Raw genomic sequence first — 27,669 nt, forward strand, 5'->3', positions numbered from 1 at the left:
CTGGTGTCCTCAACATGAAAAGGACATGGAAGTGTTGGAACAAGTCCAGAGGAGGGCCACGAGGATGATCAGGGGACTGGAGCACCTCCCGTATGAAGACAGGCTGAGAAAGTTGGGGCTGTTCAGCCTGGAGAAGAGAAGGCTGCGTGGAGACCTCATAGCAGCCTTCCAGTATCTGAAGGGAGCCTATAAGGATGCTGGGGATGGACTCTTCATCAGGGACTGTAGTGATAAGACAAGGGGTAATGGGTTAAAACTTAAACAGGGGAAGTTTAGATTGGATCTAAGGAAGAAATTCTTTACTGAGAGGGTGGTGAGGCACTGGAATGGGTTGCCCAGGGAGGTTGTGAATGCTCCATCCTTGGCGGTGTTCAAGGCCAGGTTGGATGAGGCCTTTGGTGACATGGTTTAGTGTGAGGTGTCCCTGCCCATGGCAGGGGGATTGGAACTAGATGATCTTAAGGTCCTTTCCAACCCTAACTATTCTATGATTCTATGATTCTAAGGGAGGGATCAGTTCATCTAAGTCTCTAAAAGTTATACATTAGTCATTCAATATTCCTGGCTTCTTTTTGGTCAATGGAGAGGGAAATAAATCCATTTCAAAAGGGCAGTTTGATCTTAAAGTATGTATATAAAGGCAGTGCCTTTGTTTCATTGCTATCTATAAAGGAGACTTGAACTAGGTTGGACTAATTACCTAATGCTTTGATGGTTGAAGTTAGGCAAGGTGAACCTTATCTGTAAGTCAATCATCAGATTTTTGATGTGTCTGTGTTCCTAAGGTTGCTTTGGGTATCTAACAGCTGTATTTCAGCTCCATGTTCCTTGAAGTAATGGATGAAGTGCTCCTGGGGTTTAGCACCTCCATTTCTCTCACTAGACATACACAGAACATATATGCCAACATATACAGATATATATATACCTATTTATGCCTGGTTTAGACCATGTCTGAAAGGCAGCTTATGACTGAAGTTGTGTGGCTGTTTGCATGTGTGTACCCGTGTTTTTTGTGACTCATCTGGTGTGAGCTCACCTGAACACTGGCTAGCAGTAAAAATCCATTTTCAAGTCACAGCTCTGATTGATTTTGTTGATGGTTATGATCCGCAGTGCCCTAAGAAAAATCCCTAAGAGAAATCTCTAACCAGGAAAGTAGAGTTGAGGAATAAGAAACACTAATCTATTTTTCTTCTGTATACACAACTAGGTATTCATTGATTCATTAAATTAGGAGAAACAGATCACAACCTTTCAGCATGGGTGTATGGGCATTTATCTTTATTGTGAGAACATGCACAAGTCTCTGTTCCAGTGAATATTGAATTATTTATCTAGAGTGGAACATCTTTAATAGGAGGGTGACTCACCCTGAAACTCCCTTTGGCCCAGAGCTAGGCATCTATATGCCTTGGATGCATGGGAGCATACAACATCCATCCTCCTTCTCTGAATTTCTAATGGTTCTCTTTGTGACTGCCCACTCATTTGCCTCTCAGTATAGGCGCTGCTCAGAGCTGGGGATTTTACAAGGCAGAAACATGCCTGGAAAGGATGTTGCAATGCTCAAATTGGCAATGTACTTTGGGGAGTAAGCCCTAATATTTAAGTAACATGAAATAAAATGGGAGGTATTATCCTACATCATTAAGTGAACCGTGAAATTGTATTTAAAGGGTAGGATTCGTCTCATCTAACTTTACCTCCCTGAAAGTTAGGTGTCTAGTCTGAGTTAGTCCTTTAGGCTTCATCTGTAATTCACACAGCAAGGAGGGCATGTGTGGAGTGAGTCACACCGGTTTAAATCAGGTGTCTCAGGAAGTTGGAAGGAATTGCCCTCTGGAGGTGCTTAGTACCTCTGAGCAGAGAGGGAACCTACATAACCAGTTTAGACAAGATACCTGACTCTGAAATGGCTAAACAAAAGAAATCAAGGCAGCACTCAAATCCCAAGGGTTATATTGAAATCACAGGGGGGAAGATAAATTGTTCAATATGTAATACAGTGGTGTACATATTGCAGTCACAGCTCCTCCATGTGAGAAGGATTAATTTATACAGATTAAAGTTACAATACTCTGTTGAGCCTGCCTGGAAAAAAAATGAGCAGGATGGAGAAAAAAAGAGAGTGAAAATATGAATCCTTGGTCTTTAATCAGACTGTCAGGCTGGTAGAATGATATTTTCTTACCTTAAATTGCTGTTTCTTAGCTGGTTTCCCTCTCCTACCAGAAAACAGTATTGGGTCTCACATAATATCAAACTCTGTGAATCTGGAAGTGATCAGGAAAGGTGGTTTGTTTTCTTAAAGGAAAAATAAATCTCAGATTGTTTGTGTGAGCCTGTGAATATTTATGTACTGTTCTCCCTTTTCCCTCATTGCATATTTCACCAAGTTCATTTGCGTGTGTTACAGGATAAATCTTACTGGAGGGCAGTGGAAGAAAGCAGTAAAAAGGAAAAGCATCAATCAGTGATCCAGGGTAGCAGCAGGAATCGTTGTTCATTTTTGTACATGGATCATTGTTTGTTGAACTTGCCTAGGCTTGACAATTAAGAAACTTGCGGTTCTGCCGAGGTCAGTCTCAGGTGGTTTCAGATAATGGCTACAAAAGTCATTATGTTGCTGGGCTTAGATGACTTCGAAGCCTTGTTGTCACTGTGCTTTCAGTGGTATTCACTTATGAAGAGGGCCACATGTATTTTACTTTGCCTTGGAGAAAATATTTTGTGACAAAATGTTTATTTGACAAAAAAATGCCGTGTGCAGTGTGAGTAACCTGAATTATTGGCAAATGTGGGTTGAATTTGGTGAATAATGACTTGTTTTGAAAAGTGAAAGTATTTTCTCTTAAACCTTTTGAAACAAAAGGTTATTCTTTTTTTCAGTTTGGAAAAGATGTTAATTTTAAAGATTACCACCATTTTAAAAGTGATGTGAAAATGATGGAATGTCTAGGCATGACTTACTTAACCAACCATCCCAAAATATGGCTTTCTTTTTGTTTTCATGCTTGTTTGGAAATCTTATGTTATTTTGCTTAAACTACTTTGTTTGCTTTTAAACTTTGTTTAAAGAACGAACTAGTCTTGCTCTTGTATAACATAAATCAAATAGTTTTTCATGTTCAGTTTGGCAAAGAAACAATTGTTCTTAACGCTCTTATTGTGCCCTCTACGATTTGCATCTCTTCCCGTAATAACTGTCAAGTAAAATTCTCATTCTGCAATGGTTCCACTCAGACCCATAAAACAGGAGTCATCTCACCTAATTTTAGCTATTTTAAATTTAGGTAGCCAGTCTGCCTGTTCTCAAAAGAGAGAGGCTCCTCTGGTAGTAATTCAGCTTTTCCTAGGCTACTATTTTAGGATGGAATGATTTGCCTTCCAGTGGTTCCTTCAGGCCACAGAGTCTGGCATTTATGTGCTTTGTCTGTTTTGCTATTTCACTTTGTCCCAGCGTTGAACAAGGAAGGAAATATTTGGAGTTCAAGGAAGGGGAAGAAGAGTCCTTGTCTGACCTCTGCAAATGCTGTGGGTGTGAGCAGCCTGAATCAGTTTTACTTTTTCCAAACATTTTTTCTTCTGCTACTTTCTAGTTACTTTCCATTTTTCTTCAGCCTTATTTGACCCACAGAAAGTAGAGATGGCAATGGCCAGTGATGATGGGAGTTTTATGGCCAGTATTACTTTGGAGGTCAGATTAACTGATAATAAAGTCCCTTTTGGCTTTAAAAGCTTCAGGAGAAATCCTAACTCCATGGAAGTCAACAGCAAAACTTCCATGGGCTTTGGTATGGTCAAAATTTCATCCTGAGTACCTAGTAATGAATCTTTGACATTTGCCCCCCCTTTCCTTCCCCCACCCCCCCACTTGAAGTATTGCTCCATGCATTTACGTTTCCCAGTGTTTCGTTCCATTGTGGTATAACTACTTCAAGACACAAGAGCTTCTCTTTGTCCCCTGGAAATAGTTGCACAGGCTAATAGTTTAAGGAAGTTTTTGCTTGAAGAGTTGAGTAACAGAGTCAAAGTCTGTTCTTGGCTGAACTGGAGTAAATACGGAATAGCTTGTTGACAATGCGGAGTTACTCCTCTTTAATGTCAGTGTAACTGAGAGCACAATTTTGCCAATTATTAACTTCTGTTACATTATTTATATTTCTGTGCATGTCAGGATTTGTTAATGTCATTGTTCAACATCAAGTAACCTTTTGCTGAAAACAGAGCGTCATTGTGAATTGGGTATCATCAGCTAAATTGAACCTCACCCTGTGCATTTGACAGATGGTAATACATTCATTAAGTGTTCTGTGGTTGCTTTGAGGTTGGAAAGTGCTATTTTTCTGGCTTCTAACTCGGGATTCTTAACTAAAGTTGTATAAAGCATAGTTTTGAAGGCAGAAGGAAAATCACAAAGAGGTCGTGAAGGTTTTTTTTGTTAATACTGTTGTTTACTACTGGTAGGGTGACACAGCAGGACCGTGATTGCTATAAGTTGTTGTGGGCTGCATAAATAGCCCAGAGTGGAGGGTGAGAGAGATGGTTCCACCATGGATTGTGTATATACACAGCTAGAACTTCTTAGAATTTGAAGTTACATTAAATACATCACCGTGGAGGCAATACAATGCCTGTGCCTTTGTACTTGGTGAATTCACTATCCAGAAAGATGGTTTCTAAGAGTTCAGACATAGCAGTAGTTGCATGGGTAGGCTAACGACAGGGCTTCTCTTGCAGAATGGGTCACATTTCGGATCTTTATATTAATACTGAAAGTCTGCAGGGTGGGGAAGTAATTGAAGGTAGAAATTCCAAAAGCATCACAGAGCCACATTCTCAGGCATAGTTCCACTCAGTGGTGTAATACTGAATCCTCCACCCTGACGTTACCAGGACAATGTAAAGTCTGAGATTAGACACTTCAGGAAAAGTTCTCCACGCAGCTGATTTAGGAGGCACCTAAACCAAATGTAGAAGAAACTCCATTAACTACAGGAGGCTCATTTAATTTACTCACTTCCCTGAAGATTAATCCCACCCATTGACTTGCAGTGGAGCCTCAGCTGTTATCAGTTCAAGTAGCTACTTAATGATGTTTCCAAGAGGGTAAGTTGCTAAGGGAACTGGCTGTTTAACTGCTTCTGAAATTGCAGGACCTTGCTTATGGCCTTGTTGAACTTCATGAAGTGTGCACTGGTGCACCTTTCATGCCTGTTGAGATCCCTCTGGATGGCATCCCTTCCCTCCAGCATGTTGACTGCACCACACAGCTTGGTGTCATCAGCAGACTTGAGGAGGGTGCACTCAGTCCCACTGTCCATGTCACTGACAAAGCCAGTACTGACCCCTGAAGAATGCCACTCATCACTGGTCTCCACTGTATCAAGGTTTTAAACTCAACTCTTTGTGGTCACGAAGAGCACTTCTCCCAGGATTTTTTTCTAAGAAACTAAAAACTGTCCTTTTGATACCTCTCTGTTCTGGAGGGTCACTGGTGAATTCAAATGTAGGGTGAGTTCCCCAGTCATGCCAGCGTTATACATTTGATTCTCTCTGAGATGTGACACTTAGAAACCTCTTGCTTCAATATTTTTGAGACTCTTTTATTCATCCTCCTACTTTCAGTGGGCATTTCTCTGAGCACCTTTCTCAAGGAACATGACTTCAAATCATACAGATAAATCTGAATCTGTCAGGGCACCTAGAAAGTAGGATTTGCAACATGGATATTTGCATATGGATTTCAAAAAGTGGCTTGAAAAACATTGACAGACTTTAAAAATCTGATCCTATACCTGACCTGCATCTGAAATGGCAGGTTTAGGATCTTAATTCTCTTAGCTTTTAAAAATTCTGTCACTATTCGGCTGGAAGGAAGGCAGTTCTCCCTTCTTCACTACTCTGATTTTCATGGCTGTTATGAGAGATCTACTAGAATCAGAAGAGTTTTGATTAATTACATGGGGTCATTGGTGTTACAAGTAGTGATTCAGTTCTTGACTGATATGAGATGGTCCTGCCTGTAAGATGTCAACAGGATCCTGTGGGTTCCAGCAGTGCCTGTGAATTAGGTCACAGATGTGTTAAACGCTGAACATATACTTATTTCTGGCTGAAAGTTGCTGTAGGCAAGTGCCAAGTATGAATTCAGATAGATGTTTTTCCCACTGTCACAAATAGGCTTTACTCCAGGCATTGTTTTTGCGACAGCCATGACGCACTTTGATATATCAGTAAGAGCAAAAAAAACCCCAACCATAATAAGTTCCAGAAAAGTTACATAAACACATCTCACCTGCCACTCCTGTCTTTGTACTCACACCTAACTGACCCCATGGGCTAGCACCAAACATCTAACATAGTACTGATACCTGAAATATTGCAGAGAGGACTCAGGCGACCAACAATCCTACTGGGTGAAGGCGATACTGGAAAATGCTCAGTACTAAGTCAGTTCTCTAAAGTCTGGATGAGCAAAATTGAATTAAATAATAGTAATTTGATTCCACTGTCTCTAAATGAATGCCCTGTAAGAGGGCATAGTCTGAAGCTGACCAAGAGAAGGAGAACTATCTGTTCAACAGGTGTTATGGGTCAAACGAGAGACTGCTGAATCTTTTGAGTGTTGCCACATGGGGGTATATTACACACTATGCAATTATTACCCTTCAGTAGAAGTTGTGCAGCAGAGCACAGCTGCAGACAATTAAAGACACCACTGCCAGTATCTGACAGCAGAATGTCAGTGTCAAAATTCAATTTGGATTGATTGAATAAGGGATGGCAACACTTTTGTTTTATGGATGGCAGCACTTCAGTCGCTTTAGATGCTCTGCTTTCAGAAATAAAATTCTTTCTCTCCTTGTTATGTTTGTTGGGGTGTTTTCAGTTGGATTGCAGTCATTTCTCCAGTCAATCAATTAAACCAGGATTTGCCACTGTGTCTAGGAGTCAGCCACAAAAGAGCTGGTATGGCTCCTGGTGCTTGGCCAAGAGGCTTCAGTGGGAGCAAAACATCAGGCAGCTTAATCTGACTTCCCCCACTGGCACAAGGTTTAGTGGATGCTAGGGCAGCAGAGAAATCATGTTCTGTGGTGTTCAGCTCCTGCTCTCTCAATGGCCCTGTGCGTGCCTCATTTCTCTCCATGCCAAAAGCACAGGGGTGGCTGACAGCAGAGCCAGCAGAGCTACCTGTGCTAGCAAGCTGCTCTATGCTGGGTGATCCCTGCAGCATTTTGGAGCTTGTGTTGTGCTCCATAAATATATTTACCTCCATAGGCCTTGTAGCGCTACACTACCTGAGTAACCTGAAGCATTGAGTAGTCTCCCCCAAGTTAAATGGCAGTAAGTTACTCAGGGATATAACATTTTACAGGATTAGGCCTTAAATGCTGACTCCAGGCCAGATCTGCAGCAGGTATAAATCACGGCAGGTAATTTTCACCAGCTGAAATTCTGGCCCTACGCCCATGAGTCATGTTGTTATTTTTTCACATTGTAAATTCTTGCTGTTTCTTATTTATATTGCTTTCTTACTTTGGGGCAGTTGTCGGGGGCAAGGACTCCACTGTGCTTGTCACCCTTCAAACAGAAATGCAGAAGACCCTTCTTATCCCAGAGTGTTTGATACTTAAATACCATGCAAATTTGTGCACAGTCATGCAGCTTTCTGTAAGTGCATTATTGCAATCAAGTTTTTCTATTATCCTGTCAGTAAAGTATAAGAACACAAATTCTATGCCTGGGCTGATACTTTTGAGTAAAAACTTTGTACTCTTCTTTATACTATGTCTAAGTGGCATTTAAAGACCAGAATTTGTTGGAGCCAGCAGCAGTGTGGGACATGGTCTTAAGTAAAAGGTCTAAAATCTCCTCTCCATTGTGACACCCTGTTGGAGACATGTCAGAAAGAGAATTTGCACCTAAGTTGAATGTGAAGTGGGGAAAATCTTAACAGTGGCTGAATATCTCACCTGTGTAGTGCTATTTTTCATTATTGTTAAATATCAACAATATTATACAAATATTACCTTTGTTTCAGTTGCAGTGTATCTTCCAGCTCCTTAGAGCTCTGGTTAGCATCTTCAGAATTATTGCTATTTCCTTTAATTACTTGGGAAGAAGTTTAAAACTTGTAAAACTGCAACTTCTTAGAGCTGAAGTAATGCTGGAAAATTCTGATTCATTACAGTCCTACCTAGCTCTTTAGAAATATAAAGTAACAGTGTACAGGCCTCCAGTTTACTGTGTGATGGCCTCAACAGACCAGAGGAATACTGTAGGGTGTATGTGTTTTATTGGTGTATCATGCTGACAAGCTGTTCTTTCCTTCCATGACCTCTTTGTGCTAGTCAGGAGAAGATGTGGCACAGTAGTTTCCTGCATCCACTTTTTCTGTCCACTTTTTGCATCCTCTTAGGATGAACTTTACCTTCAGGCAGACCTTGCTGGGCTACTTTGGAGTGCAAATTAACAACAAAAAGATGGTTCTTAGGTTTTTTTCTAGATGCTAGAAAATAGCCACTGTCAGTGGGTGTTTCTAAATAATTCTTATTTTGCCCTAATCACTTATTGGTTTCTTTTTGACAAAGCCCTTGAAAAAGGTCTGGTGAAGGCTCTGAAGAAGCTGGATGACTATCTGAGAACCCCTCTGCCAGAGGAGATTGATGCAGACAGCACCGAAGAGGAGAAAGTGTCTAAACGCAAGTTTCTGGATGGAGATGACCTGACCCTTGCTGACTGCAATCTTCTGCCCAAGCTCCATGTTGTCAAGGTAAAAGATGTCATACGATGGTCAAAGAAGCCTTATCTGGCAATGAAGTGCCCTGCTCTGACAGCTGCCTTCTAGACTCAATATATATTTCAGCATAGATACCTGAAGTAGCTTTGCTCCTCACTATTTCCTAAAGGTAATTAAAGTAACATATTAAATACATGAGGAAACTGTCTCATCACTAATTAGTGACAAAGACAATATTAAGATCTAGGTATCTCATCTCTTTATTTTTACCCTGCTGCAAGTAACAGCAGTCTTTCATATTAATCAGTTTCCATTATTCTTAAGAGAGAAATCAAAACTTTAGTCTGTTCCCACCCATTTATAACTTAAGAGCAGCAGTCCATCTTTTTGGGGAATATTTGTTCCAGCTGGTATTTCACACAGAGAAGTTAACAAATGAAAGTCACTGCTGAGGTCCAGGATTTAAGATGTACAATGGTCACTGGTATAGTGCAAACGTTGTACCTCGTCTTGACTTGTAAATGTTGCATTTACTTAATTTATAAGATGTCATGTTTCTTTAGAATAAAGCAAGTACCTGGCAGACCTTGGCAAGCAAATAAGCTAGGAATTAAAGCCATGCATTTAATTTGGCTCCATAAGCCAAAACATAAACTGAGCCTGGGAGCTGACTGCACACATGGAAAGAAGGTAAAAACAAAACAAAACAAAAGTGTTTAAGTCAGCAGGTAAGAAATGTGATAGTATCCTCACAGATTTAGCTCTTTATTTGGCTCGTCTTCATTGGTGACATTGGAGTCAGACAGTGCAAAATGAATATGTGGCCCTTTACTGGTTCTTGTTCCCTTGGATGAAATGAAAGATGTTGAAAAAGAATTAAAATCTTTCTCAGACAAGCATAGCCATAGGATATTGCCTGAAAAACATTTTACAGATGGAAGAAAAGGGTAAATAAGTTTTTAATTTGATGGAAGATGCGTGCTGGAAATTATGAAAATCTTGACTTAAGTTGCCCAGTGGGTTTTATCTTCCCCATGTGTGTGTGAAGCATCACTGAAGGCAAGAATGCTTAATTAAATGCAGTTTAGGACAGGATTTGGACTTGCATATACCAAGTGAATCCTGGTAATAAAAACAAATCACAGTCATTTCTAAGAGCATGACTGTCCTGAGAAATCTGAGATGGAAACCAGCTCTACTATGTGCTTTAAAAATAAAGGGGAACTCTGTGGCACATATGTATGTAATTTATGCCCAGGAACAATTTTATACTGTCAGAAAAATTAAAGATTGGAAGCACTCATTAAATTAGCTAATCCATCCCTTCCTATCAGCAGTTCATTCTGTCACCGCAGGATTATTCTATATGGTATATTCTTACAGGAAAACTCAAATGTCCCCATCCAGGAAGCTACTTAACCAACCAAGGAGCTTTAAGCACAGATTAGTCCCATTGACTTCAATGGGACTATACAGGTGCTTAGAATTAAGTATACACTTAACTATTTTCCTGAATAAGGGCCCGACTGGTTTTAGAAATCGAAAATTTCCCTTGATAGACAATTTCTTAGTCTGACAAGTCTTGAAATAACCGTTTTCTCTCCCAGTTTATTCTAATACTTCTGTTTCTAATGTCTGCTATATCATCTTGGTTTCTCAGTCATGGTACCCATACCACCCTGAATTTTTCCTTTTCATGAACACAGATACAGCCTTCCAACAGCTGTAGGTGGTTACATCCTCTGACATCATTGGCCAGGCAAAATATATTGCATATTTTAAAAATACAGATACAGTATATATAAAATATAATGGTAAATATAAATGTAAAAATTACTATGAAGATATGTTATATAAAATTGTTGCTAATATCTTTCTCTTAAACCTATCTTGCATTTTATGATTCAGCTTATCAGCTTTTTCTGATGTGGCGTCTCAGCTTCAAGTAATGTACTGAAGACTGGTAAAAACCACCAAAACCCAATATGGTAAAATTAATGAACTTCAGATACCATAGAAGTCATAATATGGTGACAGTAACCAAGCCATTGGTTTAGAGTGTCTTTAGGCCAAGTAGAATCCTTGCAAGATATGGGACAACAAACAGTCACTTTTCAGGCTTTTTTTGTTTCTCAGGTCCCTGAGCCTCCAAACATTTCTGTCTTTTCCTGTTTCTGGAGAGGGACTCTTCATTAGGGACTGTAGTGGTAGGACAAGGGGTAATGAGTTCAAACTTAAGCAGAGGAAGTTTAGATTGGATATAAGGAAGAAGCTCTTTACTGTGAGGGTGGTGAGGCACTGGAATGGGTTACCCAGGGAAGTTGTGAATGCTCCATCCCTGGAGGTGTTCAAGGCCGGGTTGAACAGAGCCTTGGGTGACATGGTTTAGTGCCCATGGCAGGGGGATTGGAACTTTGTGATCTTCAGGTCCTTTCCAACCCTAACTATTCTATGATTGTATGATTAATTATGTAATAAGAAAGAGTAAGAAGCTCTCTAAAAGATAATCTGGAGATATAAAACTAACAAATCACTTGTTTCTCTCTTTTATCTTTGTTTAGATTGTTGCAAAGAAATACCGCAACTTTGAGTTCCCAACGGAGATGACAGGGCTGTGGCGGTACCTGAAGAATGCGTATGCCAGGGATGAATTCACCAACACCTGTGCAGCTGACAAGGAAATTGAGCAGGCTTACGCAGACGTGGCCAAGCGTCTCAGCAAGTCCTAAGTGACCTCAGTGGTGGCTCAGTATCCCCTTTTACAGACTCTTCTCCTTGTTGCCTTAAGATATACTTTGTTGTTATGCTATCTGGTTGGCATCCCTATGCCTTCGTCTGTTCAAATGTATTGATAAGGGACAAATCTGCTTCTCCCTTGAGAAAAGAGAAGGCAGCTCTAGTGTGGGATCATGGAGACCCTTTAAAATCTGAACCTGAGATCTTGCTCAACTAGTATTATTTGCAATCAGTATTTGAAATTAATCCACTTTAATAGTTTCTTTTTTCATGTTGGGGTATATCACCACCTCTATTCCTTGGAGTTTTAAAAGTAGGATGTTAGCTGAATTTTCAAGAGTTAGGAACACATAGAACAGGTTCTTCTGTAGGCTATTTCAAGGATGCCTTTTCTCCCAGAGCTATGGAGATCCTTGAGGCAGGAGCAAAATCTGAGAGGGGTTGGGGGGAAAGGAGTATGACCTTAAAGCAGAAATGCTTTTAGCTGTTATATTTAAAACAAACAACTCTCAGACTGCATATTCTGTTTTAGCAGGCCCAAGAGTTTATAGGGCATTTATCTTCAACTCGGCACAAGAGGGGCAAACCTGAGTGAGTATGTCAGACTTGCAGATGCTACTTTGCATAGAATTTACATGATATAGTTGGATCTGAATATTAAAACAAAAGAGAGTGAACAAGCAATTGAATGGGCAGCCCTTGGATCTGCAAGTTGGTAGTGACACGCAGACACAGCGATAATGGGGACAGCATATTGTCTCCAGTGACTATAGAGGGAATTGGCAAAGCTAACCAAGCGATGCAGGGTATTGTCATCTTGACTGTGTGGTTGCCAGTTCTTTTATGACTGCTATCTTGGGAAACTTGGATAGGCAGGAGAAAGCTGTTGCTGCACACGAATTCCAGGCAGGGGAGGCATTTTCTTCCTGTTGGGCTCCAGATGGGTCACTTTCAAACACTCATCATCTCACCCCAGAAGTTTGCTCTGAGACTCTCAGAGAGGGCAGGCTAAAACAGAGAGAGGCACATTTCCATCCAGAAATTCAACAAGTATGCTAGCCAAAATCCATTCATGATGCCTTAGTCCCTTTCATCCAGGGTTTACCCATCCAGGTTACATGTTTCTGAATTAGGTTTATGTTCTAAAACTGATTATTTGTTCTATCTGTAGCATCTGTGTGACACAATCTGCTTTATATGAGTGATTATTTGCACCTTACTTTAGCAAATTCAGAATGACAGCTCTTTTGCATGAAACCCAACTTCCCTGATATGTACAACAGTGCACATGGCTCTTGATTTTCAGTTTGGGGAGATTTAATGTTGTTTTCAAGGATAAAATAAAGCTAAGCTGTAACCCAAGGTGGCTTCCCTTCTGATGAGAGCTTCTAGAGCTGCACTGATTTGAAGTGAACCGCAAACTGGTGAGCTCTGGCTGAGGGGAATCTCACAGCAGAGAGATTCTTGTTTGGCACCAAAAAGCTGGAGGACTGGAGACAGGATTGAAAGTCAGCCTTTGCCATGTGATGCTGATGACAGTCTGAAGCCATCCTCTTGCTTTGGTGGGATTATTCCACTTTTCACACTAACCAGCTGGGAGCAGAATGTTGATTGTTGATTGTGAAGATAGTTTGTGGTTGACTATTGTTTCACATGCAATAGTCAATTTGTTCCAAACTTTCAAAACCTTAGAAGAAAATACATGAACTCCCAAGTCTTCTCCTAGAATGGGCTATTTTAACAGTGGCTAGACTGGAGAGCAAAGGCTCACACTCTTTAAAACACTGCTGAGAAATCAACTGGCCCAGAGAACACTGATAGCAGCCAGAAAAATCTAATGAGATTAGAAGTGTCTGCACAAGCACATATGGCTTGTTAAAAACATTTCTTCATGAGATTGGAATTATTTGTAATTTTTTTTTTTTTTTATTATGGCAACTATTTATTTATTTATTTTAATTGACTCAGTCCTTTCTGTCTGTCTTTCTGGTTTTCATTCATCACACTGGTCAACATGTCTGTTTAGAAAAGTGTCATCAGCAATGCTCTGCAAATTCATTTCTAGAGAAAAGACTTCTACCTGATTAATGGTCACTGGCATTTTTTAATTTTCACTATGATTTGGCTAGGGGCATGCCCATCAACAGAAGCTACGTTTTTCTCAGTTGATTTTTCCCAGTTCTGTACTTCAGTTAGTGCTTTTGCTTAATCACAGTTGCAGTGAATCTTTGAATAAAGACACAGAGGCAGATGCAGATTCTTATGTGCTTATTATATTTAGCTCCTTAGAGAAGATTGCCCAAATATGCAGCAGATCTCAGGCAGGGTAAGTGAATGAGTTCAGGGTCTGACATGATTTCTACCTGAATCTTCACCAATTTACTGGATCCCATGGTTCTGATATGTTCTAATGTCTTTCTCTAGTTTTGCTAGAAGAGGGCTAAATCATAATCAGTTGATCTCAGTGACCTCCAGTTGCATCTATTTGTAAAATACTGTGTTTAAAAATGATTGAGCTTATAACAAAAAGGAAATGAGCTGTTAGTGCAACGAGCTTTTTTTAAGATGATTTTTATGTTCTTAAAATCTTTCTAGAATTTCATTAAAAAATCTGAAAATCCCCAAGCTACCTTCCTTTTAATTAATAAGAATAAAAAAAATTCTTAAATATCTTCATTATTCTAACACCCCTAAGATACTCTAGATAGATGTACTGATGGATATAAGAAAAGGAAAGAGATAAGAAAGAGGAAAATGAAACAGTTTTCAGTTACTGTCCCTGTTCTATCTGAATTCAAGTCTCACTCTGCATCCTAATTTCACATTTTACTTATAACTCCATTACAGACTAATCCAAGATCCAGGCATTCCTGAACCTTTGTTTGGGTTTGAAATCCAAGCTCATGTTTTCAGATCTGTAACTTTTGCTCACCTTTGTGCTTTTTGGCTTTAGCCATAGTCAGAAGCAGGAAATACTGGAAATCCTACATAGAAAAGTGTTTTGCTAAGACTTTTAGCTCACTCAGGATCCATCACTAGTGAGATTTTAAAGGGCTCCAGACTCCTTTAGGCACGGTATGTTTGGTGACCTTCCATTGTATTTAGAATTATAAGTAATAAATATTAATCATCCAGGATTGTATATCTACATTGGCAACGCAGCATTTCTGAAAAGAATCTAAGTGACAAGACAGACATTGCAGATTTACAATAACTTTGTTCATAAATTTTTTGCAAGATTTAAAGAAAGACATAGTGCTGAGGGGGAAGAAGCCAACAATGTGGATTTAATCATATACATTTCTGAAATGCAGACCAAATGTCTGTAAAGATGTCCATTTCATCCAAACATTTCTTAGATATTTATTTCAAAGCTCCCTGTTCAGTCAATCCAACACTCCATTCATATTGGAACTAATATTGATTTTTCTTCTATTAGCAGTGGTATGGGAGTGCTACAGTATCCCATACATTAGTTACACTCATTCTTTATTTAGACTGTTTGAATTGCCAAGAAGTCATCTTGCTGTACAGGTAGGACTAAAGAAGTATTGTTTCAGGAGCATTTAAACGAGGGCTTCTGACAAACATTTTCTTCCAATACCAAGAATCTTATCATAATACTGCTTTATCAGGTCTAGTGTGGAATATAGAGCAACAGGTTATTTCTATGTTTGCAATAGCTGCAAAGCCACTGACAGGGAGGACAGACAGTCTATATCACAAAGAAACTAAACATCTCAGTTTCCTACAAGAAAGTTCAGCTGAATTGCACATAGCATTCATTTTGGATATGTATTCATTTTATTTTAACCCCTAGCCACATTTCCAAATCTCTCATCCCTGCTCAAATTCAATTCCAAGTTAGCCAGAACCATTCTGCCATTTCCTCAGTGTTAAGCAGCAGGGTGCTCATGGATGGATACATGGAGAACTGTGTTTCAGCTTAACCCATCTGTCTTGAAGGATGAAGCAAAGAGAGCCCCCATTCTGCACTGTTTGGCTAATTAGCTGAGTTTAAAGTATAGCAAAAATTTAGTCAGTGCAAATCTCACTCATGTAAAGCCCCAGAAGCACATAGATACATTCACTTTAAAAATGAATTGGTGTTTTAAAGAAAAAAATCCAAACCCCAAAGTCTTATGTCCTCCTTCATGTGAATTCTTTTAAGCATCAGGAAGTTTGTTTATTATTCTGATAGATATATTCATTATTCTCAAATTGCTTTTGATATCAAGAAATATTTTTTTTTCCAGTAAGATTTTGCCTTTCTGCTGAATCTTTCATCTCTTCATCAATTTTGATGTCTGCGATGACCTAGCAATGCCAGAGGAGGCAGGAAAGCTGTGAGGTTTATACTTGTTGAGAAGTTCAAGGAGGTAATGATTTTTTTTTTTTTTTTGAGAAAACAGTATTAAAAGCAGTTTAAAACAAAAATGTGTCTTTTCGTCTGGGATACTTAAAACTAAGAGTGATAGACTGTTTAGTCTGGACTGTGATTTTCCGCACAGACCTGAGCAAGCCACCATGTTTAAGGTGGCTTTGCTCAGGTATTTTCCAGGATACATAGAGATGTACGGAAACCCTCTCCAATGCTGGTTTTCAAAGCTTGATCAGTCCATGTTTTAATGTGTAACATAATGGTCTGAAGAGCCCCATGTAACTTCTCAGGCAACCACCATGCAGTGTTACAGTACCCAGCGCTGTCTCAGAGACTGCAGCAATCATGCTATTCCCCCGTTGCCTCAAATCATTCCCCTTTCACCATTCATTGCAGAGATGCTAAAGCTGAAAATACTCCAGAGGATGCACTTGAATGTGGTGTATTTTGAGCTGTGCTCATCAGCTAACCAGCTCTGAATGATGACACTGTGGCAGCTCAACAGTTTGTGCCTCTGCTGCCAAGTGGATGACCTATTGCCAATTGGAGTAGCAGTGCTTAGGTAGGAAATGCTGAAGCTGCTCAGTCAGTGATGGTGCAGCCATGATGAAAGGTTTCAGTGCCACCTTTTCTCCAGCCCAGCTCTCTAGTTGAAGTGTGTTAGCAGCTCAGCTGGGGCCATGATCCAATGCTAATGAGCATTTCTAGCTTGCAGCGTGTGAATGGAGACTACTGGTGTGTTTAATGTTAAACATGTGCTTGCCTGCTTGCCTGGAGAGGGGCCTAAAAGTTATGACAGAAAAGCCTATATTAATGAAAAGCATTATTATTCTCTTTCCTTTGAAATCTGGTGGCAGAATTCCCAGTGGGGGAATTCCCAATAGGAATTCCTTAGTAGAGCCCAAGGCTACATAAGCATGAAGATGTTTCAAGTGTGAAGATGTCCTTAGAGAACAGAAAACTCTCAAGGAGATAATGAAGCAGCACTGATATATAGGGTCTTCTTACAGAAAAAGGACACCACCTATGTTCCAGTGGTACCTGGCGGGACACCACCAGTGCTTCCAGGCTCCATTCTGGTTTATCATGGGGAGGTTCACAATGGAGCTGGGACCAGGCCACACTGTAGTGTAATGCCACAGCATGTTCTGCTATATCTCCAACCATGCTCCCTATGGTGGTATCCCACAATATAACCATGCCTCCATTGTGTCTGCCTCACTCTTATTATGAAGTTGCTTGTCTAAAAAATACTGAGAAGGGTGGGGGATTTTTTTTTTACATGTACATGGAGTAAAAACGATCCAAATATGCTTTAATGGTTCTCAACATGATACTGTCAATTCTCACCACAGGGTGGAATTTGTTGGTGGAAATTAAATTAAATTAAATTAAACCAGAAAAGCTTGGCTATTGCTAATGGGTACTACTGGGAGCCCTAAAAGGAGTTTGCAGCATAGAAACATAAGAGGAGTGAACATCCTTTAATTCCCAGAATCACTTTGGTTTCACAGGGTCATTTCAGCCTATTCTGCTCCACTGCTGAGAAGTTGCTTTTTCCCCGTCTCCTTAGGTCTATAAACTCTGAAGAATTTGGGAAATGGCTACGGGCACCACATTAGTCTTTTTCTCTCTTGCTTTTTCTCCCCCCTTCATTAAATTAACGACTTTAGTTTGGAAGTAAGCAATAAGCAAATAGGACTTGCAAACAGCAGATTTCTCTGCTTTTTCATTAAGGAAGTTTTTAAGAGCTTTAAGAAAATGAGAGGTTATCCCCAGCTTTGGGAATAAACTGTGGTATAAAATATACATAGAAGTGTGATTCTGATTAAATAATTTTGGCAGGAAGACTACGGTTTGTTTTAAGGATCATGCTTAGGAGTAAACCACCAAAATACTCCGTATACTGCAATAGGGACTTAAGATTCAGGTTTAATCTCTGATGTTTTGGGTTTTTTAATTACTTATTGTACAACATAGAAACTATGTATATATGTTTATTTAACTGCATTATTTAATTCAATAATGTGCTATAAATCGGTTTAGGATGGAAGGTGACATAAAGAGGAAAACTTACACTCTTGAAACAGCATTATTATTTCTGTGTGTTTGATTTTGTTTCCACTGGAATAAACAAGAGCTGCAGCATTTAGTTGTGTAGGAGCAGGATCTCAAATTCACAGATCCAGATAGCTTGGCAGTCTCTTTGGAGGACAGGGTAATTTGCTATTTAACAATCTGAGTCTTGCAGTGGGCACAGTGCATTTCAGAAGGCGTCTGGGAGCGTCCTTGGGTGAATGGATAGCGTTGCTTGTGAAGGAACACAGTGAATCCCCTGCTGTTATAAAATGAGATTAAGCCATCATGAGATGCGGACTGGCTAACCCCGAACCAGACACATTTGCCTGCAGCCCAGCCACTAAATAGGTCTGACATCAGGAACCACAGCGTAAGAGCTTGGCCTCAGAAGTGAGTCAAAGCACCATCTTTGTCACCAGTCATTTTCTATTTATAATGACACAGATCTATTTTATAATCACGGGGAGGCACAACAGGAGTGTGCTTTGTTCTGCCTAAATCGCATTTCTCGTGCGGGTGCGTTTAAACACAGCCTTTGGCCCCTTGCCGCACACCACACACACCCAAGGCGGGCAATTCTGGCACAACAATGCACTCCCTGTCGTGCTTGAATGCTCAAAGACTCCTGTGCTGAAGCAATAAACTCCTGCTAAATGGCTTAAAAATGTTCCCTTAAGTGTGCTGAGCTGCCGCACTGCCTCACTTCTCATTTCCAAAGCCATTTTGTGTCTAAGCCTTGGGTTTCAAATAAACCAGGAGTATATTGCATTGTTTAGTGCTAGAAATTACTGGGCATTATTAACCATAAGAAATTAAGGTGAAAAACCCCAAACTCCACTCAATCCTCTTTCCCAGTGCAAAACTGACTGCTTGTGCATGTGAATGTATTTTCAGAATCTGCAAATAGATTCCCAATAGCTCCTTGTTTTGGCTTCTGGAGGATGGGTCTTCATCTGTGCAAATCCTCAGAGCTCTGATGGTATTCCCCCTTTTCTTCCTTTTTTCTTTCTTTTTTTTTCATTTTTATTTTCAGGATCCTGCTCCGTGTAGCCTGGAAATGTATGACCCAGTGATCAATAGATTCATTTCTGTTGTCTGTTTTCATTTCTAAAGCCTGAATATCAAATCAAGTTGCATACTGAGATTTAGGTGTGATTGGAAATGCTGGGTTTTTTAATTCAAACTCCATTTCCAATTCCATTTCCAATTCACATGGAACTCCAATTCCATTTCCAAAACTCCATTCCACTCATTTGGGGCACAATCCTGGTTACCTTGAGGAGGATCTGAATTTGTAAGAGAGGAAGGGAAACCCACTGTATGTGCTACTGTCCTTCCACTGTGAGAGGATAATAGGAACTGGTATGGAAGTCCTAGGAGGTATATGAACAGTTTCTGATGTTCAGCATGAAAGCAGCCTGCACATGAATGGCCCTAAGCTGACACATAGTTGCTTAAAAATTGAAATGATGTTAAAAGCAAAACCTGGAATCTGAACACTTAACGACTGGGAACAGTTTCTCTTTGGGGCATTATACAGGCAAAAAATATCTAATTTGGAAGGACACTCAAATTTTTAGGTATTGGCCCAGACCCAAGTCCAGGACTGGATTTTCTTCTCCAAAATGTCATTAATCTCAGAACTGGCTGTTGGAATTGTCACTGCCTGAAATTCTGGGGTAAAAGCAAAATGAGGAACTATTAAGAAGGAAGCGTGAATGACCTTTAAACTCAGACCTTGTAAGCTTAAAAAAAAGTTATTTCTTTGTAAACAGCTATTTTATAGTGGTTGATGATGAAAAGTAACTGTGTATCTAGGGGTCTCTACCATATATGAAAGAAAAGCAGGAGAAATCCCTTCACATACCTGTGATTTTCAGTTGAGGCACATCCTCTGTTGATGGATAATTTTAGATTAGACTGTAACCTTTTGGATAAGAACTATATATTTCTTCTCTGTATGTGCAGCTCTTGAAACTAAAGGAACCTGATTAGTGCCTGTGTGTGCTGCTCTAACCCTCATAATATATAATAATAGGAATAATATAATTAAAATGTCATTGCAGTTCACCTTTATTATTTTGATTGTGAGGCTCTATTCTGTCAACTGTGAACAAAATTAATGTCCTTTTTGTATAATAGGTAGTATATTTTATTATTGAAGAAATAGTCAAATTTAATTTTTAAAAGCAAGGAAGAATCTGATCATTGTTTCATTTTAAGCTTTTGGATAAATAAGCAAACATTTCTTTTGTATCCTTCAAATGAGTATGTGTTAAATGAAGAAATGCACCTTCCTGAATTGGAACTGTTTATAATCTTATATTCTAAGAGTTATTAACATCTGATAATTTGAATAAAAGTGGTTTATTTTCTCATTGGGTTATTCCTGAACTTTTGTTTGATTTGTTAATTGGGTTTTTTTGTTTGTTTGATCCGTTGTTTTTTTTTTTTGAACAGGCATCATTCCCTTGTCCGCTATCAAAAAAACTTATGCTCACAGCTTGAATACAGCTATACTCATCACTGGATTTAAAAATAGATTTAATAGAAATAAAGGGAAAGAGAGCAAGAACAAGTAAGCTACATCTGTACTGGAAGAAGAAACATGGTCAGGGTATAACTCACACACTGTCACCAGGATGTTGGTGCCATATAGATGGTGCAGCTGGTGGAAGCCTTTTGGCCTGGACCGGTAACCTCTTTTCAAGACAGAGTCCAAGTGCAGCACACAGGAGATGAGAACTGGTGGGGTTATAATATAAGTCTACAAAATAATGAAATGGGTGAAATAGGGAATGATTATTCAGTATTTCTCATATCAGAGGGTATGTGTTCTTAACGAAATGATGAAGCAGCAAGTCAAAAGCAAACGGAAAGCAGTGCCTTTTTACACATTGTATAATTAAACTTTGGAAACCTTTACCAGAGGATGCTCTGCAGATCAAAATGAAAATGGCTTTCAAATATGAATTTGACAACTTCATGAGGAACAGATCCATTAATGTTTTTTAAACATGAAAGTTTGGATGCAGCTTTCAGGTCAAGAAGTCCTTAAATGCCAAGGGTGGGAGAGGGTCCAGGAAGAAGGCCCAGATTTCCACTTGCCTTATTTCTCATATTACTTCTGCTGTGAGAGGTTAGACACAGCTGAGGTACGGCTGGGTGGCTTGGCTCTGGGATGGCCTTTCTGGGCTTATGATACACAAATGTGAAGTATTGCAAATTTTATTCCAGCACAGAAGTTTGAAGTTAGCTTTCCCAAAGCAAACCACTTCCAGAGAGGCATTAGAGACAAAGGCTCAGAGTCCCTCTCACAGCAAATGACAGGGAATCACCATTTATCTGGAATAACAACAGTCCATCATCAACAGCTGCAACTGAAGAGGAACATGTAGGATTTCTCCCAGCTTACACGTCAACTTTTTTTTCTGGTGACCAAAGACTGAACCCTTTAGGCCACATCCCTCTAGTATAGCATCTCTCATGATGTGTGGTATACAAATGAGAATTTGTTTCAAATTCTTCTAACCCAAGCTGATAAGTATCAGTTAAATGTTTCTGCTTTAACTAGTGCTGAAATAGCCATTCAGTTGTCCAGAACTGTAGAAGCCCTGGTCCTCAGCTGGTTGCTTTTGGACTAAGCTCTCAATGTATACTCAATTGCATCTTTATAGCAGATGTAGTCGTTCCCTTTGACAGCATGGAGGAAAACCAGACTATCTGCAAAGCTCACCATCAGGCATATCAGAGAATGAATAAATAAGGTAATGTGATGCTTTTACCGCCCAATTTGTAACTGGTCCTGAAGTACAGCTTGCTGTTTGGTCACTCAATTGCATGAGGGTCAACCGTGGCTAGCACTGCTGTGGCTGATTGGTAACACTGCCATGCATTTTCTTATAGAAACTCACACCTTACACAGCTCCATCATGTCGCTGCATTGCCAGAACCACACACATGAGACTGTGCCACCCTGATGAGCATCCCTGAGAGTGGTCTGTACTGAATGCTTCAAAAGGTGGTGCCAGGAGCCCCAGGCTGGGATTTAACATACTGACCACACACAAAAAATGTGCCACACTGGTGGTGTTTTTTCAGTGTTTATTTCATTAAAAATAACTACCTATAGGTCTGGCTGCTCTTGTGGTACAAACAGATCTGACACTGGTCTAAGGCTTTCTGAACACTGGTCTGGGTAATATGTTATGGTAGTGAGTGCATAAGATTCATTTGGCTCTGTGCAAGAAAAGAGGTTTCTGTGTATGAGTGATTGTGATTGCAGACCTGAATGATGAAAAATGGGGTGAGTAACGACCTGGATCACTCATCATTTTTCCTGTCTTTATCATTCCTTATGCATCTGCTTTGAGCAACATTTCCCCTTTCCACCACCATGTGTATATGCTGCTGGTCATTTCTTTGGTCATTTGGTCTCTGAAGCGTCACTTCTACCCAGCTAATCCCTCTATCTGACAGGGATTTGTACTGCTGTCTCTCCCTGCTTGCTATGTGAAAAATAGTGTCCTTAGCAGGCTGCATGGAGCTGCTGGAACCAGTTCCTTCAGGGATGGAGTGGGGGAGAAGTTTTGTGAAGGAGGGTTTAGTTTTTCTTTTTTATCTCAATACCTGCTGTAACACTCTACACATCCTGCTAGACACACTGCAATCAGTCCAGTCTGCGCCAGACAAGAGTTTAGACATTTCAGGTGTCATCCATCCTTCATATCTCATGCATGCCTTTCTTTTCATGAACCCAGCAGATGCCTTTAATTGCCAGCCACTGCTCTTGGCTTTCCAAGAAGTAGCAGAGGAACTATGGAGTCCCTCTGGCGAAGGATGAAACGAAGGGGCCCAGCAGTATTATGACATTTCTTGCACTGAATTGGCTTTGGGAAGAATGGGCTCTTTCCTCCCGTTAGATAAGCACAGAAATCTTAAGCAGATGCTTGCAAAACATCAAACAAATATATACTTAAAAAATAAATATAGGCTATACCCGCATGCCCCATAATCTGGCCAATGTTCAGCCACCGCTAAGAGTATCTAGCCTTTCTCTGGTGAAGCCTGGAGGAAAAAGAAAAACCCGCAGTCTAGTCACTCCACAGCAGGCCTGCAACCAGCTCCACCAGCACTGTCAGCACAGGGCTGAGTGTCACTATGCTGATGCCCAGTCTCCTTTTGTTCAGCAACTAGAGGGAAACAGTCCTACCCTCCCATGTGTTTCATGCACACTCCAGGGGCTTTTAATCTATTTAAGTTTCTCCTTAAGTCAGCATTGCGGAATGCAAAGGGTTATTTAATGCCATAGGGAAGAAGGTGAAGCAGGCTGGAAAGCCTAAATTGCCAAAAACAAAAAGAAAGAGTGTTTTCTTTGGTGCTTAAGTCCTTATGCTCCTGATTTCTAGGGTAGAGATAATAGGGGGGATTTATTCTATTAGAAGCCACAGGGTTTGGGAAAAGCTAGGTGAAAATACAGTAACTGAGAAGTGCGAGAGAGAATTTATTGCAAGAAGTTTCCCTTCCCTCAAATCTTTGTTAAAAAAACATTAAAGAACATGATAGGTGTCAAGAGAAGGGCTTTAAAGAACCTGCTGGAGTTCAGATCACCCGTGTAATCCTCATTCATGTCCTTGTGCAGACGGGTTGTGGTACCAGCTTTCATCGGCTCATGTACCACATCCTGCGCAGGCCCTACCCCTGAACAGGTGATGCCATTTGTTTTCTCAGCAATGTGTGGTGCTGGGCCTTCTTTGTTCCTTATTACTCAGCCTGTTAGGAAGCTCTTTAAAATTGCCATGGTATCATGGGATCATGATGCTCAGTTTCATCTATTTAACATGTAGTTTTTTGCAGTATGTTGCACTAAACAGCAATTTCAGGGTACTGCTGTATCAGTAAATTCAATGTGCTGGGAATTTCCTGATCTCTGAGACAAACTGGAGCAATATGGCTCCTGTCCATACTGGCTTTACTCTCCCAAACTGGATGGCTGCCTGCAAACTGCTTATTAGAAACAGGCCCTGGGCAAATGAACCTCCAAACGACGCTGGGGACAGATTAGTTTGGGAGGGTGCTGGGTGGCCTGAACCAAAAAGGATCTCACAGTCTAGAAATACATACATCTATGTATATACGCTAAGCAGTAAAAGCAGGTATTTGAGTTCCTGCTGCTTGTAAGTGGAGCTGGGAGTGCTCATTGCTCCAGCACCCCAACTGTTGCTTCGGGTCCTAGTGCTGCCAGAATGCTCGTGTATAAAAAGTAGCACATTTGGGTCAGCTGAGCAGTATTTGGTCTTTCCTAAATTTGGAGTGTTTGACTTTGCAAATTTAGTAATGTTTTAGTGTAATTTTTCTTTGTGTAATGTCTTGTGTGTGTGTGAATATGCATGCATAGACACATATATACATCTATTTACATGTATGTATGTATACATGTATAGTGTCATCCTTCCCTCTGAGAAGCATTTTAAGTCTGGGTATCTAGAATCACAGAAAATAGGTGCAGTTGGTATTTGAGCTGCCACAGGGGACCAGCTGGCTTTTGTACCTCATCTTCACTGAAGCCAGAGTCCTAGTGAGGTTAGTTATCACACTGCGGTGAGAGATGTGCTACCATGCCCAGTCGGCTGGGAAAATTCACTATCCCTTCCCACAGGGCACGATTCCCCAGGGAGAGCCCCATGGCTGTCAGAGCCAGTTGGGTGCCTTGCTCTGTGTCCAACCAGAGTAACACTCGTATTTACGGTGTATGGACTAAAATGTTTATTCACAAAGCAGCAGCTTTAGCTTTTCATTGTCAGTGTGGATGTTGAACTAATCAGAAAGGGGAGCAGGGAAAGGGTGGGGACAGGAAAAGAGGAGTTTGTGGGAACATAACAATGTTAAAGAAAAAACTTTGCTTGCTGTCAGTTAAGTCTTCCCATTAGTTACCTCTACCATTATGGATTCATTTTAAGATCCAGACTTCAATATACATAACTTTAAATCACTAACATCTTTCAAGGCTCCGTGATTTGCTGGTTCCATATGTAGCCTCTTGGCCCATTACATTGGCACAGGTTCAATTCTTGTTCTTCCTTTGGGTTAGAGTTTCCTTGCTTTGATGGGGGGATCAGGAGGGGAAGAAGAGGGAAAGAGCAAGAAAGGGATGGTGAGATAGAAGGCAAGTGATGGGGGAGAGGGAAAGATGGGAGAAAAAGAGAGGAGCAAAAGAAAAAGTAGAAATAATACAAATGGAGAAAATAAATAAGAAGCAAGTAAACAGTGTGGAAAGAGCAGAGAGAGGAAAACAATGAGAAATGCTGTTGTGAGCAGCTGTCCCCATCCTGCTGCTTCTGGCAGTGCCGGGATACTGAGGAGCAGGAGGAGAAGGCTGATATAGCCTTTCCCAAGTGCCTGAAATGGCAATGCCATGCTGCCACTCATCCCCTTTCAAACAGGCTCAGTCCCTGCCTGAACTTTATAATTAAGCTCACTGAGATTTTGCTTGGGGTCTGGGCTGACAGCTGTATTGAATTTTGGTTTATTGTGTGATTTATCAGGGCCATAGATGGGCATTTGGGTGATTAAGTGCTGCAAAAATACCTTGGAATGCAACACACAGCAATATCTGCATTATTAATAACAATAATAATAAAGATAAATGTTCCTCCCCAGAGCTTTCGATGGCTGTGCCACTCAATTTAACATTTTAACAGTGGCATGTGGCCTTTCCATGGCACCTGGTAACGTCTGATGTATTCGAGCAGGCAAAGAAAAGGTTATTTGTCAAATGCTCAGTCCCAACTGTAAGGTATTTTGAAAGCTCCAGGTCAGAGCAGCCTGAGCTGCATTCCTGTCCCTGACATCCAGTAAGGCTGAACTTTGTCATGTTATTAAGCTGTCAGCAGCGCTGGGGCGTTATTTAGATTTCTGGTGGGAACTCCTTGCACATGCTTGGGGTGCTCTAGTGGGATTATATCAACACCATTGTAAAACACACACAAATGAGCTGTGTTGTAATTACCACATGAAGACTTCTCTTGGCTGGGTTAATCAGCAGCGAATGAAAATACCAGATAAACACAAATGGGCCACCAGGATGTTTATTCCAGTGGCAACAATGCCATTGTTTCCTTCAAGACCAGACTGATTCTGGGGCTCCTCTGGCCTCTGAGTATCTGTGCCATGCATGGAGGAGCAACATGGGACTCTGCTTTCTCCCTTGTATCAGTGTCCTACATTCATGACCAGCAGACCAGGTCTGTAAAGAGATGCAGCTGGACCAAGGGATTTTAGGTGATATATGCTGATGTAAAAAAAAAAAAAAAAAAAAAAAAAAAAAAAAAAAAAAAAAAAAAGTAAAATGGTTTCTCTACATCTTTACACCAGTTCCACTGAAAGATCTGCTCTGCATAAAACCCTTGCACCTACCAGGCAGAACAGAGACTGCTTTTGGTACACCCCTCCTCGTGCTGCTGTCTTAAATGGAAGGGGCAATTACAGCTTTATCAGTTCCAGCTGCCTGTTGAAGAGACACTTGGGAAAAGCAGCTGCCTAAGGAGTTTTGTTCTGTTGGTTGCCATTCAACAAATCATGTTTTAACATGCTTTTACCTTTCACTTTTTGGGGAGAGACACAACTTGATTTAAATTCACTGTACCTCCCAGTGCCACAAGCCACAGTGGTCAAGTGGGACCATGGTGCCACCACACCATCCTGGGAAGTGCCCAGGAATGAGATCCTCCATGACAAGTCCTCCTTTCTCTGCCAATAAATCAGATTTGTTTTATCTTCGTAGAACCTCAGGGCTGTAAAATGCTATGGACAGTGGTTTGCTAAGCAAACTACCAAGCTGCTGAAAAATGTCCTTGTCTCAGGTGTTTGCTACAACTCTGTCCATGGGCAAGGGGTTGCCTGAGAACTCTTTAGGTCAATGATGGTGTTTATCTGGAATAGTTTGAATGAGCAGTGAGGATGGTTGTGCACAAACTTGCCTGCTTCTGTCAGAAGGTGATGGCAGAGCATTTGGTTAATCCCTTCTTCTGGAAAAACCGCAGAGAAGTGTAAGGGATGGTGACAAATAGTCAATGGGTAACACCAGCATCGTTTGGCACAGCAAGCTTTGAAAGAGGTTTTACACAAAGCCTGACATCATATTCTAGTAATGTAGCAATATAATAATGATTTTTCTCTATGAAAAAATATGACACACTATGTCAATAATATAATAAGTTCATGAAGTGATTGTGCTACTCCCATGTATTTGTAAGCCAAATGGGATAAAGATGCCTTACTAGAGCCTCCATTTGCAGAGAGAGGATTGTCCAGAGATGTTCACTCATCACTCAGATAACCAGGTTAGTAGTTCAGCCCTCATCTCCTGGAAATTAATGTATGAAGCAGAGGATCATCAGTGCCTTCCTATTTCCAGCATAAAGGAAGGTTTTCTTCTTCATTGAAAGAAAGAAGAGAGGAAAAGGGTAGTGGTGAGTTTCGATTGAAACCTAGAGACAGTGAGTTAGGAAGAAAAAGCCAGAGCTAAGAAGAAATGGTGTTTATTTAGGGCCTATTTGCCATCTGGTGGTTCTAGAGAAAAATATAGCCAGACCATGCTCTGAAAAGCTCCCCTCTGAGTCCACAAGTCTTCACTTATTTCTGGGACCATGTAGGATACCAGACACTGTATAAGCATGACAATCTCATTTCCATTTCTTCCTCCCTGTTCTGTTTGCCACATCTGTCT

The 27,669-nt window shown here is 40.5% G+C and overlaps 1 protein-coding gene across 2 annotated transcripts in view; it reads left to right on the plus strand.

Annotated features, from left to right (window-relative positions):
* Positions 1 to 11,475, plus strand: part of CLIC5 (chloride intracellular channel 5) — a gene marked incomplete at both ends in the record, with an annotated part of 78,673 nt that extends 67,198 nt beyond the window's left edge. For both annotated transcript variants that reach the window (XM_080616904.1, XM_080616905.1), the window contains 2 exons: positions 8,598 to 8,779; positions 11,308 to 11,475. In XM_080616904.1, coding sequence (XP_080473030.1) covers positions 8,598 to 8,779; positions 11,308 to 11,475 — 350 coding nt within the window. The remainder of the gene's footprint in view (positions 1 to 8,597; positions 8,780 to 11,307) is intronic.
* Positions 11,476 to 27,669: the final 16,194 nt, after the last annotated feature.

The sequence above is a fragment of the Psittacula echo genome (genome assembly GCF_963264785.1).
Source record: "Psittacula echo genome assembly, chromosome: 4".
NCBI classification, from domain to species: Eukaryota; Metazoa; Chordata; class Aves; order Psittaciformes; family Psittacidae; genus Psittacula; species Psittacula echo.